General features: G+C 40.8%; 1 protein-coding gene across 2 annotated transcripts in view; it reads right to left on the bottom strand.

Moving 5' to 3' along the window:
• Positions 1–123: 123 nt before the first annotated feature.
• Dnajb6 (DnaJ heat shock protein family (Hsp40) member B6) overlaps positions 124–20118 on the bottom strand; it is a 37427-nt gene continuing 17432 nt past the window's right edge. The window contains exons 3-8 of one of the 2 annotated variants that reach the window (XM_055612672.1): positions 18231–18340; positions 16453–16515; positions 15218–15328; positions 3580–3705; positions 1978–2119; positions 124–911 (exon numbers count right to left, since the gene is read on the bottom strand). In XM_055612672.1, coding sequence (XP_055468647.1) covers positions 806–911; positions 1978–2119; positions 3580–3705; positions 15218–15328; positions 16453–16515; positions 18231–18340 — 658 coding nt within the window. In that variant the 3' untranslated portion in view covers positions 124–805. Of the gene's footprint in view, positions 912–1977; positions 2120–3579; positions 3709–15217; positions 15329–16452; positions 16516–18230; positions 18341–20118 lie in introns of both variants that reach the window. The other variant, XM_055612671.1, reaches the window with a different exon arrangement.

Below are 20118 nucleotides of genomic sequence, written 5' to 3' on the forward strand. Positions count from 1 at the left end.
AAGACAGGTCTGTATGTAACTTCCACTCAGAATCCACCTTAATGATAGAAGAAAGCACCAATAAAGTGACACTAGAAGCCCAGGCACAAAATCACACAGACACAAGAAGGCTGCAGACCCCACTCATGAAAGAATGCACCAAACACATTCGCATTTATTTTCTTTTTTTTTTAAGCAAATGACAAAAGACCCAAATTAACCAGCTTTTTTAAACCTAAGCTTAACATTACATATTTAAACAATTGTCAGAACTGACAAAGTTGCCAGCATCCATGCACAACTAGAAAACATCCTTAATTTACACTAAACCAGAAATGTATTACCATTGATGCAGTAATAGCTTTCGTCACTAAATACTGAAAATAAAATTGAAATATTTCTGTAGAAGATTCATCTGGCAATGTTACCATCACAGCAGGCTGACACTACGCACTCACATTTCAACACAATGGGAAGCAGATCCATGCTGGTGTGAAAAACAGTCTTGTCCTAGCACTACTCAAGAGTCACAGGGCTCACCTCAGATTACGTTTTGTTTAAATCAAAGTGCATACAGAGATTACAACAATTTTAAAGACAAAAAAAAAAAAAAAAAAAAAAGGTCCTATTTTGTGGTTCCCAACAACAAACTCAGAAATCTATGACAAATAGGGGCTTTGATGAGCTGTTTTATAAATACTTTAGATTAGGTACAGTTACACAGAAAGTTGAGTTCGTTTGAAATCTTAAAAAAAAAAAAAGTTCCTGTTATTCCTCAAATGGTGCTTGTTATGGTTTAACATTTCAGTTAAATGCGTGCGTTGAATTACTTGTTATCCAAGCGTAGCAGGTGCTCCTTACCATTTATTGTCAAGGACTTTAACTGTCCATCTTCTTCAACTTCTACTCTTTCTTGACCATTCTCCACAATTCTGTAAGAGATGGTTGATTAAGAGACCTCTCTTCAATGGGGATGTACGTATCATTGAGTTTCTCTAGCAAACTTATAGCCCTAGGCTGAGTACTTAGAACCACAAAACTTTTTATAATATTCTCAAATGTTTGAGCATTTCTACAACAGGCCCATGAAAACTGTATCAAGAGTTCTTTCTAAAATTCCTACCCTATCAAAACTAAGGTCAGACTCAAATACATGAGATGTTACTAATCACAAAGAGTAAGGCTGGGGCTGGGTGTGACTAAGTGGCTCAGGGCCACTTTCCCTATGCAACACTGACAATGCCAAAGCAGCTCATTGCACATGACCACATATTGGCATGCATCAACGTAAAATTAAGAAAATATTCAAACAAAAGGCGTTAAAACTTTAGCTGATTGAGAAATTAAGCACACAGCTGATACTTCAGCTGCAGAAGATGTGCTACGCAAGCACATGAAACCATTGTACCCTACTAATAAGAACAAACTACTTACTAAGCCACAGGTGATATGCATGACTATAACCTAGCACTAGAAAGACAGGCAGAATTAGGGGGTTCAAGGTCCTCTAGATCTAGCATGTCTCAAAAACATAAATAAAAGCTTTAAGTGATGATAATAATAATAAAAATACTCAAGGCTGGAGATAGCTTAGCTCAGTTTGCAGGACGCTTGTCTAAAATGGGCAAGGTCCTGCAGTTCAAGCCCCAAAACAATAGTGCCACAAAGCTGTGACCACAGTACTGTAATCCCAGGAGGCAGAAGAATCAACAACGTTGCCATGGGTGTGGTGGCACATGACTCTAACCCCAGCAACTGGGCCACAGAGGCGGCAGGTCTCTGAGTCCAGGGGCAGCCTGGGCCACAGAGCAGGTTCCAGTATAGCTAGGGCTTCACAGAGAAACTCTGCACAGAGAAAATAAATAAATTCTAGATCTTGGATGAGGTGGATCTCTGTATCTCTGTAAACTGGAGGCCAGACTAATCTAAGTGAAAGGGAATTCCTCATCTAACTGAGTTTACTGCCTCAGAAGAAATAAATTAATTTAAGAAAAATACCTCTTTGTAGTGATTTTTTTGCCGTTAATAATCTTAGTTGAAGTTGATATTGATTTGAAGTTGCCCATTCCACTGCCACCATATGACGCTGAAGAGAATGAAGTAAGACCCCCATGACCTATTGACCCAAACGAAGAGAAGCCTATAAAGAAACAAAAAATACAGTTAAAGGCTGCATACTCCCAAGTTTCATGCAAAACTTACTAGGTCCAAAATTTATAAGCCTCAAAGAGGGCCAGTGAGATGACAAAGTGGGTTAAGGTACCAGCTGTCAAGCCTGAATTTGATCCACCCACATGGTAGAAGTGACTACGAAAGTCCTCTCTGCCTCCATGCTCACCAAGTGGTCCCCAAGTGCCCATGCATACACTCAAAAATGCAGAAACACACAATTTTAAGCTTTTTTTTTTTATCCAAAAGCTGCCTCAAAGAGCCATATGTGAAGACCTTGATGTAGCACATGACTTTAATCCCAGCATGTGGGAGAATGAAGCGGGAGGTGGATACCTGTGAGCTCAGGATCATCCTAGAGATTGTGTGTGTGTGTGTGTGTGTGTGTGTGTGTGTGTCTGTGTGTGTTTCAAGGGGAGATGAGGACACAATATGTCAGTGAACAGCATGGCCATCATCAGAAAGAGGTATAGATACTTTTGTTTTTAAGATTTATTTATTCATTATGTATACAGTCGTCTGCCTGCATGTACGCCTGCAGGCCAGAAGAGGGCACCAGTTCTCACTATAGATGGTTATGAACCACCATGTGATTCCTGGGAATTGAACTTAAAACCTCTGGAAGAGGAGCCAGTGCTCTTAACCTCCGAGCCATCTCTCCAGCCAACAGCTACTTTCTTTCAGTGGTCTCTCTCCACCCTCTCAGAGGGAACAATCAGGGGGGGGTGGAGGGCGGAGAGGACAGAACAGGACCAGAAGAGAGACTGACAGGAGGGAGCTTGCCATTAAAACCTGATGGATAGTTGGGTGCTGTGGCACACACCTGTAATCCCAGCTCTTGGGAAGCAGTGGCAGGTGGATCTCTGTGAGTTTGAGGCCAGGCTGGTCTACAAAGCCTACATAGAGAAACCCTATCTCAGGGGAAGAAAAAAAAAAAGGACAACCTAGAACCCACGTAGAAGGAGAACATCAACTCTAAGAGATCTCCCTCTGGCCTCCAAACAAACACCATGGCATGCATATGGCCAAATACTCACACAGAGAATAGAAATTTTTTAAAGCTAAGAATAAGGCCCTGTTTTCTCATATTCAGATTCTGAGACCCCATGAGTACATCACAACTGGTGCACATCTTATGAGCACCTTAATGCAGGGACTACTACATACCCCACCATACCCTACTGTGGTGCCAAGGCTTTTATTTTGAGGCAGGGTTTCTTTATAAAGCCCAGACTGGGCTCAAACCTGGAATCTTCAACTGGCATCCAGTGTGGTAGTATTACACCACTACCTTCACACGGAGCTATACACTAAGAACGTCTACATCTCTCAAAATAGGAAACAGATTTCCAAGCAAAGAGACCCACTTGCCTAGCACCATACAAACTTCAAACTATGCTAACTAAAAGATCAAATCTAAGACTTTAATACCTGTATCAAAAGCAGGAAATCCACCGAACGCAGGAAATCCACCGAAGGCAGAGAAAAACGAGCCAGTACCTCGGTTTCTACTTCCTCGGTGACCTCTTCGGTTCCCCAAAAAGTCATCAAATGGGTCTTCTAGAAACAAATAAAAGAATTTGTGTTATGAAAAAATGAACCTTATTCTTTCCATAGGAGAAGGAAAATGAGTTAATGCCTTGACATAATCTATTAAGATTATCTTACAGCTCTTGGCAGGTCTGGAGCACATGCCCATCAACTCTCACTTATTGGTATCATTCAAATAAAGCTCAATTCTACAAAGCAAATGATCAAATTCCTAATAACAACAACACATCCACATATACCTTGCTCTTCATCAAGCCTTCAGGGGGCAATTCAACAAAGCTTTTTGCTCAGGACACAATCAGGCTCATTATAAAAGGTATTTTGAGGCCAATGTTGTGATTCACGCCTCTCATCTCAGTGCTCCCAGAGGCAGGCAGTTCTCTGTGAGTTCGAGGGCAGCTTAGTCTGCAGAACAAGTTCCAGGATACCCAGGGCTACATAGAAAAACCGTGTCTCAAAAAACAAAAACAAGCCAAGCATGGTGGTACATGCCTGCAATCCCAGCACTCAGGGAGGCAGAAGCATGCAGACCTCTGTGAGTTTGAATCCAGAATAGCTAAGGCTACACAGAAAAACCCTGTCTCAAAAAAAAACCCAAAAAGATGGTTTCAACCTTAGGTCAAATTTGTCATTTTTCTTTTTAATTATTTTATACACCTGTGTATCTTTGCATAGGTTGGGTGAATGTGCATACAGGTGCACACAGAGGCCAGAAGTATCGGATCACCTAGAAGCTAAAGTTAAAGGTAGCTGTGAGATGCATGACTTGAGTTCTAGAAACTGATCTTCGGCAAGGATAGTACCAATGAGCCATCTCTCCAGCCTCTGACCTTACTTGTACAGAGAGGAGGAGCTTTCTCCAAAACAATCCAGAGTCCAGCAAGGTGGCCCAAACCTTTAATCCAAGCTGGAAGACACAGATCTCTGAATGAGACAAGCCTAGTCTACAAAATTTCCAGGACAGCAGCATCACATGAATGTAACTGCTTGTGACTCCTAATAAAGTTGTCCCCAAAAGTCCCTTCTCGTTTCTATTTAATTTGATGACTCAAAATCTTTAAAAGATAGGGCTGTAGAGTTGACTGAGAGATAAATAGCACGTGTTAACTTTCACAGTTTCAGTTCCCAGCAGCCACATTGACGCTGACATACTCTGCTGGCCTCCACGGATAGGGCCCATGTGATACAGACACAGAAGTAGGCAGACACTCAAGAACACACAGGAATCTGAACCAATGTTAACCTAAGCGAAGTACTCTTGCTGAAACAAGTGACTATCACTTAATTGGAAACACGATGATGCTCCTGAAAAGGAAAGCTCAACAATGACTCAGCAAGGAATACAGGTATCAACACTGCAATCTAAAGCCAGAAGCAAATTCAGTTTTTTATTATGGCAGCTAACAACATAGGACTTATAGCTATTACCTTTTAAACCTTAGGGTTTTTATTTCCCCTAGAAAAAAGGAAAATCTGTAAAGAAACATACACTACATACTTTCAAATGTAAATGTATAGACATTGTCATAGATGCATAAATGACAAAAGGGCAAAAGAGTACAAAGCAGGAACTAATGGCTCTGTCTGAAATCAGATGAATACAACATCCTAGTATGCCCTGGTTCCTGAACAGACATCTATGTCCAGTATTTCCCAAAAGAAAGGCTATTTGTACTCCAGAAAGCCAGAGGTGGACACAGAGCAGAAGCACAAGAAGGTTATTCTGAACATGACTGATCAGGCAGCTCTGCCTAAGGGCCCTGCTAAGTGGCCCTGGCCAGCTTCTTCCAAGATCCGGCAGTGGCTGGATGACAGGAACTTGTATGTGTCCACCAAGAGGACCAACTCTACCCAACCCCAGAGCAGGTCAGCCAGGCAGACAACTGGAGTAAACTGCTGTCTGGGCTGTGACTAAGGGGTATCATCTTTAAAAAAAGAAAAAAAAAGAAACAAACCTCTCCCCCAGATTTTATTGTTAAATATGAGTGTGTGTGTGCGGGTTTCCTCACTTGGGAATAAGGCCCATAAACCAGAAGGGGCACTGGGTTATGAACTGTTTGACCTGAGCGCTGTGATCCAATACAGGACAGACCTTAAAGACTGAGCCATCTCTCCACCTTTTTCCTATTCTGTAATCACTTAAAAGATAAAGACTAAGCAACATTTCCCAGTAGCTATGAAGACTGCAAATAAAACTTGGACACATACTATGAGGCTCTCTTTATTAGCAGCCAGTAAGTCAAGTATGCATGCCACTGAAGTTTCCCAGACAGAAGACCTGCAACATGGTGACTCATGGCTCGTTTTTTTTTTTAGATTTGTTTATTTATTATTTATAAAGCATCCTGCCTACACACCAGAAGAAGGCACCACATTTCACTATAGATAGTTATGAGCCACCATGTGGTTGCTGGGAATTTAACTAAGGACCTTTAGGAAGAACAGCCAGTGTTCTTAACCTCTGTACCAGCTCTTCAGGCCCCCGTGATTCATGTTTTTATAATGCCCAAACAAAAAAACAGAAGAATCACAGGCTAGTATGGTGTTTATAACTTTAATCTTAGCACTTGAGACAGAGGAAGAGAGATCTCTGAGTTCCTGGCCAGTCAGGATTATATAGTATGATCCTATCTTTAAATATATATATTTAAAACAATCTCCAACAGCTGGGCTGAGGGTGGAGCTTAGATTCTATCCCCAGCATTTGTGAACCCAGCACCTAACACTTGGAAGAGGCAGAAGGACTAGATGTTCAAGTTTATCCTCAGCTACAAAGCTGAGTTTGAAGCCAGCCTAGTCTCTGATACCCTGTTCACCTGAATTACAAGAAGGTAAAACAAGCTATGTGATAATTCACCAACTGGGGTCAATCCACATCATCATGAAAAACCAATTTTCCACAGCTGATCTTAACCCAACCAAGCCTTTGTCATTTTTGAAATCTTTAAAAGTATATGTATGTACACAATTTGGAATGGAGATACTTACATGCTTTTATGGAGGTCACAGGACAGTTTTTCTCTCTCCTTTCACCTTTACTGTCTTTGGATGTACACAAACAAGTCATCAGGCTTGCACAACAAGTACTTTTAACAGCCAAGCCTTGCCCCAACCATGTCTTTATTTTGCAAATGTTTTATTTCCAAAAGTTTTATTTAGTGGTCTCATTTGTTGTTCTTTAAAGGGTACAAAACAATATAAAAGGACCCATTTATAGTAAACTCAAGGGTTGTAACCTGCAATTTCTCCTTATTGGTTGTTCTGGATTATTTGGGGGCTGCAGTGTAGCTAACTCAGTGGCTATTTGTTCTATCCCATGAGCCACCAAAACATCATTTTCAGTTACCATGTTCAAAGAATGAAAACAGAACAAGGGCTAAGATGCCTCAGCACATAAATACAGCTGGAGGCACAAGTGCAATCCTTGGAACTTACACTATCAAGGTAAAATGTTCTCTGACCTCCAATAGTCAACACACGTGATCACACATACTTTAGTAAGTAAAACTTTTAAAGAGGAGGCTGAAGGGGGCTGGAGAGATGGCTCAGGTTAGGAGTACTGCTTGCTCTTCCAGAAATCCTGAGTTCAATTCCCAGCAACCACAAAGTGGCTCACAACCATCTATAATGATATCTGGTACCCTCTTCTGGCATTCAGGTGTACATGTATACATAATCAATAAATCTTAAAAATAAAAAGAGGAGGCTGAAGTTGGCTCAGTAGGTCAGAGTACTGACTGCTTTTCCAGAGGACCCAGAGGGTCAAATTCCCAGCATATACATGGTAGCTCACAGCCATTCATAACTCTAGCCTTGAATCAGACTACCTCTTCTGGCCGCTGCCAGCACTAGTTATGTACCCACACACATAAAATTTAAAGGATATCTTAAGGAGAAACTTTGTGTGATTCTGTTCTCTGACACTGAAATAACCAATATTCCAGTGACTGAGAAAAATACCTAAGGGGGGGGGGGGGGGGGGGGGGGGGGGGGGAGGGAGGGGGGGGGGGAGGGAGGGAGGAAGGAAGGAAGGAAGGAAGGAAGGAAGGAAGGAAGGAAGGAAGGAAGGAAGGAAGGAAGGAAGGAAGACTGAGCAACATAAAAGTCAACAAAAGCCTGAAGGAGGTAAATATGTAATACTGATGAAATGCCCAAATTTTACATTTCACCCTAATTTCAAATCTGATGCTGCTGTGAGCCCCCTACCAGTGAAAACCCAGAGGAAAACCATGCACTCAACACAGCTCACACAACAGGGAGAATGTACTAATGACTAGTGGCCCAAACACTCCATCCATCCCCTGTGCTTCCATTATCAACTCCCAAACACAGAAGCCAAAACAGAAAAGGAAAAGGGGAAAGGGACAAGGTGGGGGATGGGGAGGGACACACATATAGAATATACAACGGGAATTTCTAAAACCTAAAACCTCTGTGACTTTAAGACCAAATTATCAATACTACGCATTAGCACAGCACAAGAGCTAGGCTTTCCAAGGCCAACCTGGGTAATTCATTGGGACCTACTTTCCCCCCAAAAACTGCTAAGCAGTTACACATGGCCCCTAATCCTAGCCCTAAAGAAGCAAAAGACTGCTATATATTCTCAGCTGGCCAAGGCCACATGGTGAAACCAGTTCTCAATAAAAAACAAACCAACCAACAAAAAAAGACAGGGCTAGAGAGATTGCTCAGTGGTTAAAAGCACTGGCTGCTCTTCCAGAGTATCTGGGTTTAATTCTTAGCACTCAAATGGTAGTTTACAACTATCTAACTCCAGTTCCAGAGATCTAACACCTTCACAGACATACATGGGGGCAAAACACCAACGTACATAAAACAAAAATAATTTTAAAAGGAAAAAGAAGAACAAAACAAAACAACAACAACAACAACAACAAAAAGCCAGCCATCCTAAAGAGACATAAAGGGCAAGCAATAATTCCACTGACTAAGAGTTAAATTTAAAGTGCTCACTCATTACAACTACTCCAGTTTTTCAAGTGGTATCTTTTACACTTCAAGAGTGGAAAATGACTACTTGGAATTAACAGAAATAAAACCACACTGACCCACAGACAGCCAGCCAGAATGGAGAAAAGTAAAAGATTTCGTGTATGTTAAACAGATTCTGTCACTTCCAAACTTCTAAGCAATTTTGTTTACAACTAATCTACTTCATAAGGAGCCCTAGAGACACAATAATCACATACAGGAACATACAGGGACACCCAATGGCTTTGTTAGTGGGCTAAGGCGTCCTTTCTGCTCTAAGATAACGGTTCAGTATTTAGTTCTACCTTCTATGTTAACTGCTCTCACGAAATGTGAGCCTACTCTGATCTTCCACAAGGTAAACGAAGGAACACACTGCCATTGTTCCCTAAGCCTACACCAGGATATACCTATTCAGAATGCAGGACTCACCCGTGAGTTGTCCACTGTCAAGAACACAGCATAAAAGTATATGAACTAAGCCAGGTGTGATACACACCCCTTTAATCTTAGCACCTGGGAGAAAAAGGCAAAGGCAGGGTTTTGGGGCCACCCCGGTCTACATAGCAAATTTCAGGCCAGGTGGGGCTACATGTAATGACCTTTTCTCAAAAAATTAAATTTTTTAAGTGTGCAACCAAAAAAGGTGCTTGTTTTCTTCAATTTTTCCTTTTTTTGTTGTTGTTGTTGTTTGTTTTTTGGGAGGAGGGAGGAGTGGCAAATAGGAAATGCTACAGAAAAACCTTAGAAAGTACATGAAAATTTCACTGCACTGCTCAAAAAAACTGTGGAAGTGACCAGGTATCAGGCTCCTATAGCAAAAAACACAAGCCTTTAAAAACTTTAAATATCATGTCCTCTACTCCAACAACCTTGAATCAACCAGATCATTCCAGAAAGAATCACCAAAGTAGCCCCCATCCTCGTTCCTCATGGCCAGGACAAATTTGAGAGCACAGTTAACTATCAATCTCTAATTTAATGTGGCATCTACATACACTTCAACAGTCCATTTTTAAGCATATGTAAGGAAGCTAATGAAAGATGCAAGCAAGCTATGGTCTAAAAGCCAATGAAAATGTGGCATTTTAACAACTAGCTGGAAACTGGTCTATAACGTGTTTCTATATACTTTTACATCTTATCTACCCCTCCCCTTCAAATCCCAATGGGAAAACAATACTCTGTCCTTAGAGCAACTGAGGACATCTGCGATCAAACCTGAGACGCATGCGTCACCAATCCAAGTGCAAGACTAACCCATCTGCTTTGTTGCTGCTACTCGAATCTCTGCGTTACATTTTTCCTAACTTCCAGTTGTTCTAAATATTCTGAGCTTTCAGTATTTTCTAGCTCCAAACTCCTAGTTCCTAAACTGTATAGACGAAGATTTAAACCTAAGCAACTGCTAAGAGTCTTGCTGGGCTGGAATCTCATCTCAAAAGATCCTGGGATCTTACTCTCAGCTCCCAAAAGTAATCAGGATCAAATGGAATCATGGACCGAGGATCATCACTGGTCACTGGAGAAACTGGATACTGAGATTATAGGAAGACTCACTGAGTCCTCTAGCATGTGGGGGTTGCCTACCGCACATCTGCCCCAGGTCAGTAGGGACCACAGAATACCTATACCTTGGTTGCAGCACTCTGAGAAGTTTTTGTTTCAATCACTAAGTACTCTGTTGCAGCACTCTGAGGAAGTTTTTGTTTCAATCACTAAGTACTTTGTTACAGCACTCCCAGTACTACTCGGGCTGTTAGCCTAGCCATCCTACAAAGTGCACTGCTCTAGGGCATCTGGGCCCCCTCCCCTCCCTGGTCTCGAAGTCAACTTTCGTAATCTGACCAAATACAACATGGTGGTGATAGAAGCATTTCTTTTTATTCTAGATAAACTTTAAATAAAATAAATACTTTCTTATAAAACAGAGACCCAGGCCATTCGTTTTTGTTTATTGTTGAACAAGCAGCGCCTCGGGTTCCGGCCCACTGTGATCCTCCTCGCTCAGCAGCTCCTCATACTCCTCGCTGAGCTCCTCCGCATCCCCGAGACTGGCTTCCTCCTCGCTGGAGATGAGGTCCAGGTCCTCACTGAGAAGTCCGCCCTGGCCCCAGCTACAGCCTTCACTCGACTCATCTTCACTAAGGTCCAGCTCCTCACTGGATATCACATCCAAAACCTCACTGTGCTCGTCACTCAGGGTGTCTTCTACTGACTCCTCAAAACAGGGCTGGTCTAGTTCTTCACTAGGCTCCAAGTCCTCACTGGCCACTTCCTCGAATCCTGGAGAGTAAAATGACTGACTCACTACATTAAATTTATGGCTCAGAAAAATTACCCTCCACACAATTACCCTCCCCCAGAAAGTTTCTTCCCAAGGTTCTCCACACCATGGCTTCTTCCAATGACCTGGGCCTACTAGTCCTTCCCCAGAGTTCAGAAGTCTTTCTGAAGAAAGAACATACTACCAGGTAAAGGGAAAGGAAGACCCTCTCTCAGTCAAAGGCAGTTTGGCCATTCCTGAGAATTAAAATAAAATGGAGTTGAACCCACACAGGTCTCTAGGAAAGACTTCCTGCCATGACTAAATAGAATCAAAAGTCCTCTGTTGGGTACTTATCAGTTTTACACTACCAGGTTTACATAACCAGGACCCAAGTAATGACGTCCTGGGTCAGCAAAACACATGAAGAGATCATCCTAATTTAAATGTATACACATCCTGTTTTCAATCAACATTTAAACAAAGGTTCGTTTGTGGGAGATCCATATTCTCAGAAAGGTTAGCTAGCCTTAACCTTCCATGTACAACCAACCCCCTCCACTAGTGAGCTCCTTTGGAAACTGCCTATATACTGGCCTTCCTGGAAAAGTGCTAGTCACAGGGAAAAGTGTTTCAGCTTCTGCAGGGTCCCAGAGCATCTCCCTCTCCAAGGTCTCTAAGGTGAGGATCCCGCCTCACCACCAGGGGAAAATTTTGAGCATAGTGTAGCTCAACAATATAACAGGACATGAGGACATTGTGAAATCCCAGCAATTGGAAGGCTGACTAAGGGACGGTCTGGTCTATATTTTAAAACAAAAAATCTTAAAAATTACTTTCTGAAACAGAAAAGGGATAGGGACAAGGTCTATAAAACCCAGAAGCCTCAAACTAGGATCTGTTTTAGCCTCCCAAGTAGCTGTGATTACGAACACAGCATGTTATACTGAATCCAGTATATTTGTAATAGACTAAGCTACTCTGAAAAGCTAAGCCAAAAACTAATAATAAAATAAATGGATTATAGAAGTTGGTTGTATGAAAACTGAAAACTGAAAACTGACTGGCTACAACCAAGACACTGTGACTGGGTTTACGAGGGCTCCGGGCTGCTAACCAAGCACTAGATCCCGCAGCCCTGTACGAGGGACCCAGTCTACACTCCACATACCACCAGCAGGCTGCACGGTCACCTCATACACGTAGTAGCCATGGAGCAACTTCTTTTCCTGTGCGAAAATCCTTACTGCCTGAAAATGGAAGTCCCCTAGAACACCTACAAGAATGGATTGAAGAAATATCACTGCCACACTCATCACGGCATCACAGGGAGGGAGTGCATACCTGAGCCATACCTGAGGTGGAGAAGATCTCAGCAAGCCTAGTATATTCTTGTACTCCTGATAAAAACTTAGGCACATCTAATTAAAAGCTCTAATACATACCTTGAATTAAAAGAAAAAAAAAACTGTCCAAAGACTAGAGTGTTAGATTCTTTTTCTCAATGAAAACAAGCACTGTTAATTCACTAAAAAAAAGTACATGCTTCTTTTTTTCAGTGCTAGAGACAGTGCTAGAGATAGAATCTAGAAATTGTACACATGAGGCAAACATCCACCACTGAGCAATATCTACAGCACTTAATTTTTTACCTTTCACCCTAAGTGAGATTTTTGAGGGCTGTTCTTACTTTTTTTGTTGCAGTCTTAACTGGCCTCAAACTCATGTTCCTTCTGCCTCAACTTCCCAAGTTCTAGATTACAAAGATGGGTATCACACAACAGGATTTAATTTTTTTTTCTTTTTTCAAGAGAGAAAGGTTTCTCTGTGTAGCTTTGGCTGTCCTGGACTCACTTTGTAGACCAGGCTGGCCTCACACTCACAGCCATCTGCCTGCCTTCCTGAGTGCCAGGATTAAAGGCACATGCTACCATGGCTGGCTCTATTTTTTCTTTAGTCAAGAAAAATAAAGCAAGGGCTGGAGAGATGGCTCAGAGGTTAAGAGCACTGGCTGTTCTTCCAAAGGTCCTGAGTTCAATTCCCAGCAACCACATGGTGCTCACAACCATCTATAATGAGAGCCCATGCCTTCTGGCCTACAGTCATACATGCAGACAGAATAATGTATAAGTAAATAAATACATAAATAAATCTTAAAAGAAAGAAAGAAAGAAAGAAAGAAAGAAAGAAAGAAAGAAAGAAAGAAAGAAAGAAAGAAAGAAAGAAAGAAAGAAAGAAAGATAAAGCAGTATTTCAGATGCCTGACTTCCTCAGAGACAGAAGAGTTAGCCTCCTTTATCTTACTAATACCCAAGCTTCAGAAGACAAGTCTTTCACTCAGCAGATAGGACATCAGAACAGACTCAACCCAACATGCTGCCCCACACAAACCAAGTTGTAAATTACTAAATGCTAACTTTTGAAGAAAAAAAAAATACCCTCAGTAATTTTATTGTTTTTCTTATTGCTAGGTAGAGTAACATCCACAAAGCTGGTACTGCAGCTGGGCATGATCTCATCTAATCATCTAGCTATATTTTAGCACATTCAAGTAACAAAAAATTCAAAATTCAAGTAACAAGTGTTTGTTTCTATCTTATTACAAATTACTTATTGCTTGTCTGAAATATGTAGAGGCCAGAGTAGAGATTTACTTTTTTGTTTAGTTTTTTTTTTGTTTGTTTTGTTTTGTTTGTTTTTTAACCTGAGTTTCTCGGGATAGCCTTGGCTATCCTAGACTAACTTTATAAACCAGGCTGGCCTGTAACTCAGAGATCAGCCTGCTTTTGCTGACATCACAGGCATGTGCTACCAAGCCCGGCCTTTTGTTGTTGTTGTTTCTTTGAGACAGGATTTCTCTGTGTAGCTATGGCTGTCCTGGACTTGCTTGGTAGACCAGGCCTGCCTCTGCATCCCTGAGCACTGGGATTATAAGCATATGACACCTTTTACTTTTTTTTTTTAATATACATTTATTATTGTGTTCCTGTGTAAATACTCAAGCAACAATCTTTATTTGCCTCACTCTTACTAACTTGTTTACAGAGCCTTCTGTTTGTTTTTTTTTTGTAATATTAAACAAGCAGGTTTTCAATGTCAAACTGCAATCCATCCCAACCCTCACAATAACCTTTCTATTTAATTTCAGTTATGAGTGAGTATGTGCTCTCTTGACACACTCACTGCTTTCCTTCCCTCAGGAAGGCAAAATAAATTCTCTCCTCCCCACCCCTCTCTTTCTCTAAAAGGCAGGATAAAGAAAAAGTCTCTCTTCTCTCCCTCCGACCCCACACCCATTGAGATAACTATAGTATCACAACATGAAAAGTCCAAGACCTACCAGATCTTGGGTGACTTGTTCCTCTTCATACCCATGACATCGTGACATGCAGGGATCCTACCTGTCTCTCTTTGCTATTACTAGTAGAAACAATTGTACTTTTTACCTCCTGAGAGGTTGCTGGTGATGTTCATGTCTCTTCAGCCTCACAGCATGTTTCCATTCTCAGTGCACCAGAACAAGAGAGGCAGCAATAACATGTTCAACCCTGACCTCCCATTATCAAACGCTCACCAAAAGGGTCTCAGCAATAAAGAAGATTTCTAATAACTAAATGACAGCTAACAAGGTCATGGAAAGGCACCTGTGCACAATATACCTCAGAGTCCAGGGTCAGGCATAAAACTAAAGGCAAAAGATGGGAGAATCTATTTCCCCACAATCCAACAGGTGCTATCCTAACACCATCTGCCTTAACAAAACTACCCTCACACTCCTGATTCCTCCTGCCTTGCTCTAGATGCATCCTACAATGACAGAAAAGAGAATTATTTATGGAAACAGTATGTTCTGAACAGTATCTATGATGCCTAGTAAATTTCACAAACTCACTAATACATAAACTAGCTTGTAGAGTGGAGATAGGTCAATGTCAAGGTGTCAGTATATCCAAAATCCTGGGTTCAAATCCTGAGCACCAGAAGCAAGAAATATTTTTTAAAAGACAGAAGGTCGTATTTCCAACATCCTGTCCTGCCCCATCCATGCACTCACTGGAGGGCAAAAACAAATTAACTAGGATGAATACACTAAAATCTTTATTGCTAAAGTCACAAAAAACTCTGACAAGGTCGGCAGAAAATGTTTAATGACTCCACTGGTCTGTAAAGATAAAGGTCATAACCCAGCACAACGTTAAATGCAAAAGGTGCCACCAGGCCAGACAAAAGGATGAACTGGTTGAACTAAGTACTTACCAAAGAAGTCAAATGAAAATGGGTCCCTTCCTCCAAAAAATTCCCTGAAGACATCATCTGGATTCCGGAACGTGAAGCCAAACTCAAATGGACTGTCAAAGTGACTTCCACCTATACAAGCACAGCAAAGTGTTTAGCTATAAATTCTGGCATTTCTAAGCAACTGCTTGTTTATAACCCATTATATGCTTCATGGTCTAAGAGAGAAAGCATATTCTATACATCTAAAACTGTAAGAACCAAAAGCCTTATCATTTATGCTAATTGCACTTTGCCTATCACTGACCACATGAGTGCTCGGATCTCTAGGCCTATGAATTTCCAATCTACAGTGCTCTTTAATATCCAAAATCTGACTAAATTGCTGCTCATTGTTTTTGCCACTAGTTATAAAGGTTTATGAAAGCCAAGAATATATTCACTCCACCAATTTCCCCATAGGTACATTAGGTCACAGCAAGACTTCTAAGGACCATGATGAAGCAGCTCATCTGCTGAGCACCATTTTCTTTTTCTTTCTTTCTTTCTTTTCTTTCTCTCTCTTTCTTTCTTTCCTTTCTTTCTTTCTTTAAGATAGGATTTCTCTGTATAACCTTGGCTATCCTGGACTCGCTTTATAAAACAGACTGGCTTCGAACTTACAGAGATCCACCTGCCTCCCTGAGTGCTGGAATTATAGACATAATCCACCATACCCAGCTTGAGCACCATATAGGTAATATCTACTGTTTAAATCTTAATGGGTTTACCGCTAAAAACAAAATGAGGTTATCTATCACAGTTAACAACTCAACATAATTTCCTAATTTGACAAATGTGTGGTGGATTTTCTCCCCACTCCTTTTTCTGATGCAAGGTCTCACTATGTAAAGCAGGCTGGCCTTGAACTCTCAAACCTCCTGTCTAATTGTCTTTTGCTTTTTTATTATTGTTGTTGTTATATTCCTTTAAGGAGTCAAGAGTTACTGCAGGAGAACCATAATCATAGAGTGACCCAAAACCCACCAGGCAGGCTTTCAACTCACAGACACTGTCCTGCCTTAGTCTCCTAAGGTATTAGGATTATAAGCAGGTACTACCATGCCTGGCCAATAAGAGATTCTTTTTAATGTTTACTTCTCCATGTTTATTCAAATTTACCAATTTCAAGGCTAATCTATATTGACCATCAGGTACAAATCATACGAACTCAACGAAGACCTTTTTGTCTCCAAAGAGAAAATTCATTGACATACCTCCTCCTCCACCACCATTTAATCCTTCTTTGCCGTATCTGTCATAGATGTCCCGCTTTTTTGCTTTAAATTTGAGGAAAAAAGAAAACAATCATTATGGGTAAGTTCCTTCAAACTCTCAAAATTCACTCAATATTTCCTGTTTTAAATCTATATCCAGACTTAAAAAAAAAAAAAAAAAAAAAAAAAAAAAAAAAAAAAAACCTTGGCTTTAAAAGAAAGAAGGCAGGAGTCTTAACTCTCTGCCCTCTCTCCTAAACAGCCAGTTGGCAAACTTGTAAGTACTACAAATGCTTCCTACAAAAGTCCAGAGGATAGATGTTAAGCTATGAGCCCTGGGTAAAGTGCAAAGTGGATAAGCATACACCACAAAAGGAGGCAGGCCTGTGCTGCACTGCACAAACTCAGGTTTTGCCGAGTTGACCCAAACACTTGGTTGATGGGTGCTGTGCTGGTATTCACAAGCCCTGCAGCCTTAGCACTCCCAGACTAGGACAGCGAAAGTATAGCTGCCACTTGTATAAATCCTTTCGTTTTCCTCCAAAATCTCATATTCTACAACAATAAAATCAAAGTTAAAAAAACTTGTAAGAACAGTAACATAAGCTCTAAGGCCCAGGCTCCAGGCACTAGAGCATAATAGTCCCACAATTATTAAGACCCTGCCATATTTGCAGGATTTCTGTTATCAGTGTCTCAAGTAAAAAGATAGATACTTGTGTAGTAATGTTTCCAGGGTTGTTTTTAAAACTGGGGAGAGTTTTTAAAGTATAGTATAGTATAGTATAGTATAGTATAGTATAGTATAGTATAGTATAGTATAGTATAGTATAGTATAGTATAGTATCGTATAGTATCGTATCGTATCGTATCGTATCGTATCGTATCGTATCGTATCGTATCTATACTATATCAGAGTATAGATAATGCAAGGGGCTGTATGCCAACAAACTGGCTCAGTGAGTTTTATATCAGGTTCCTTGTCGAAACAGATTTTTAAAGATAAGTGGCCTATTACTATTTCCTATGGTCAGTGAATCATGAATCAGTACCTAACTTTTTCTTAAGACGTATTTATTTATTATGTATACAATATTCTGTCTGCATGTACATCTTCACTCCAGAAGAGGGCACCAGATCTCTTTATAGATGATTGTGAGCCACCATGTGGTTCCTGGGAATTGAACTCAGGACCTCTGGGAGAGCAGCGCTCTTAACCGCTGAACTGAGCTATCTCCCCAGGCCCAATACCTAACTTTTTAAATGCTTTTGCCTTGACTCATGCCAGGCCACAGCAGGGATGGTGCTTAAAATGTGGACAGTACTTTTCCAGTTTCTGGCACTGTTGCCAGTCCTGTAGATAAAAAATTCTTTCCTTTATCACAAACTCAAAATTTGATAGCTGCCCTAGCTGACAGCTAACCTTCACCTAACTGCAAAATATAGCCACCTTCACAGAGGCATCTACTGTCTATGCTCTAGATCCCAGGTCAGGGATCAAAGTCTAAACTGGAGCAGAATGTTCTAACCCTTCCTTATCCAAGTAGTAAAACCCCATTTACAAGGTCCTGCTGAAATACAACAATGGCTAGAGCCCACAGCCTACAGCTCATGGTTAGATGTATCAGACACAAAGACCACAAGGAAATAAAAACCCTTCGTAAGGGCAAGCAGTCTAGCTGGAAGCAAATAAATTCTGTGTCTATACTCTGCTACCTTTGGAAAGCCTTATTCCAACTCACCCTCTAAGAGCCCTTCACAAACTCAGATTTACTTACCATCCGATAATACTTCATATGCCTCGGCTACTTGTTTGAATTTCCGCTCTGCTTCTTCTTTATTTTCAGGATTTTTGTCTGGGTGCCATTTAAGTGCCTGTTTCCGATACCTTGAAAAGTGAAAATGCTGTACTGAGCGCATATGAAGACCATAGAATTTTAATAACTACCAAAAGCAGCCAGGCATGGTAGTGCACACATTTAATTCCAGCAATGGGTCTTTGAGCTGAGACCAGCCTGTGAGATCCTGTCTCCAGAGAGAGGGAGGAAAGAAAGGAGGGAAGAAAGGAGGCAGGAAGTAAAGAAGGGAAGGACAGACAAAAAACACCCTACCCTAAAAATGGCTATACTATTAGGTGAAATTAATACTATCTTAGCAGTAAGGCCCCCTTTTCCTGAGAATGAAATAAGCAAGTTCTAATTCAGGATATTAATACAAAGTGGCAAGAAGAATTACTTTTTTTTTTAATATTTTAATTTTTATTTTTTAAAGGATTTATTTATTACAGATACAGTACCTGCAACCCAGAAAAGGGCATCAGATCTCATTATAGATGGTTGTGAGCCACCATGTGGTTGCTGGGAATTGAATTCAGGACCTCAGAAAGTACAGACAGTGCTCCTAACCTCTGAGCCATCCCTCCAGCCCCAAGAAGAATTATTTTAAAAATTTGTATTTTGATGATTCAAGTGTCGAAATTATAGGCTCTGGTGATCAGGCTAAGCATGCTCAAAATATTTGTTTAGACAAGGCCTTATCCACTGAGCAGAACAGATAATTTAAATAACTTCTGTTATATTTCTACTTGCTCAGCCAGCCCTTCCTCCACACACCGTTGTAAAGAAGCACAAGCCACACCATAGGCCAGACTCCTAGTATCTTTTAAATAACAACCTTTTCTGGATTGTGTGTCTAAATAAAACTGAAACATCAACTTTTATGGCTAGAGTATGGCCACTGATAAGAGTACCTAGTATGTACACAATTTTAATTTAAGCAAAATATACGTGTTAATTAGGGTAAATTCAGTGGTAAATAAGTTGTGTCCCTCATAACCCAATGCTAGAACTAAGTAAGACTCTCAAGTACCGAGTGTCCTGTATAAATTAAGGAGCATATAAAAACCAACTGTGAACTTGACAGAATCTAGACTCACTTGGAGGACAATCTCAACGAGGCACTGCCTACCCTGAGCTACCCTGAGGGAAGGTCTGTGAGGTGCTATCCTAATTATCTTAATTGATGTAGGAAGACTAGGGACAGCATCATTCCATAATCAAAAGTCCTAAACAGCAGAGAAATCAAGCTGAGCACAAGCAAAAAATATCTACACATTCATTTTTCTTAACAACTGATATAATGTAACCAGATGTTTGAAGATTCTGCCATGACTTCCCAACAATGATGGGCTTATGTGGCTATATCCTGAAATAAGCCCCTTTCTACTGTTTCTTTTGGGACATTTCATCACAGCAACAGAAATAAATAGAACAGTAAGACTCAACTGGTTATGCCCCTTGGTTGTTAGGGGCTAGACATGCAAAAAGGATCTGATGCAATCAAGTGAGTTTTCTGGAGGTAGTCCGCTCACTTTTGCACAGCGCACAGCTGATGAATGGGGTATCCCTGGTTTAAGCAAGGCCCCAAGTGTTTTTGCCTCTATACTGCTTATTGCTGCTAATTTGCCTCTCCATGCTTGTCATTACTGTAGCCCTCATATATACCTGACATGGAATAGAGAACCCCTCACTGCCTACTGCTCCATCGGTGCTCCTCTCCATTAGATTTCCTGCAGAATCATATGATGATGATTTTATAATCTTTATGATGTTTTGATTCAAGTAACTTCTACCCTCCTGACATTAGCTAAATAATCTGTGAACCACA

This window comes from Psammomys obesus, unplaced genomic scaffold (genome assembly GCF_907164565.1).
Source record: "Psammomys obesus unplaced genomic scaffold, mPsaObe1.curated_primary_1811, whole genome shotgun sequence".
Classification (NCBI taxonomy): Eukaryota; Metazoa; Chordata; class Mammalia; order Rodentia; family Muridae; genus Psammomys; species Psammomys obesus.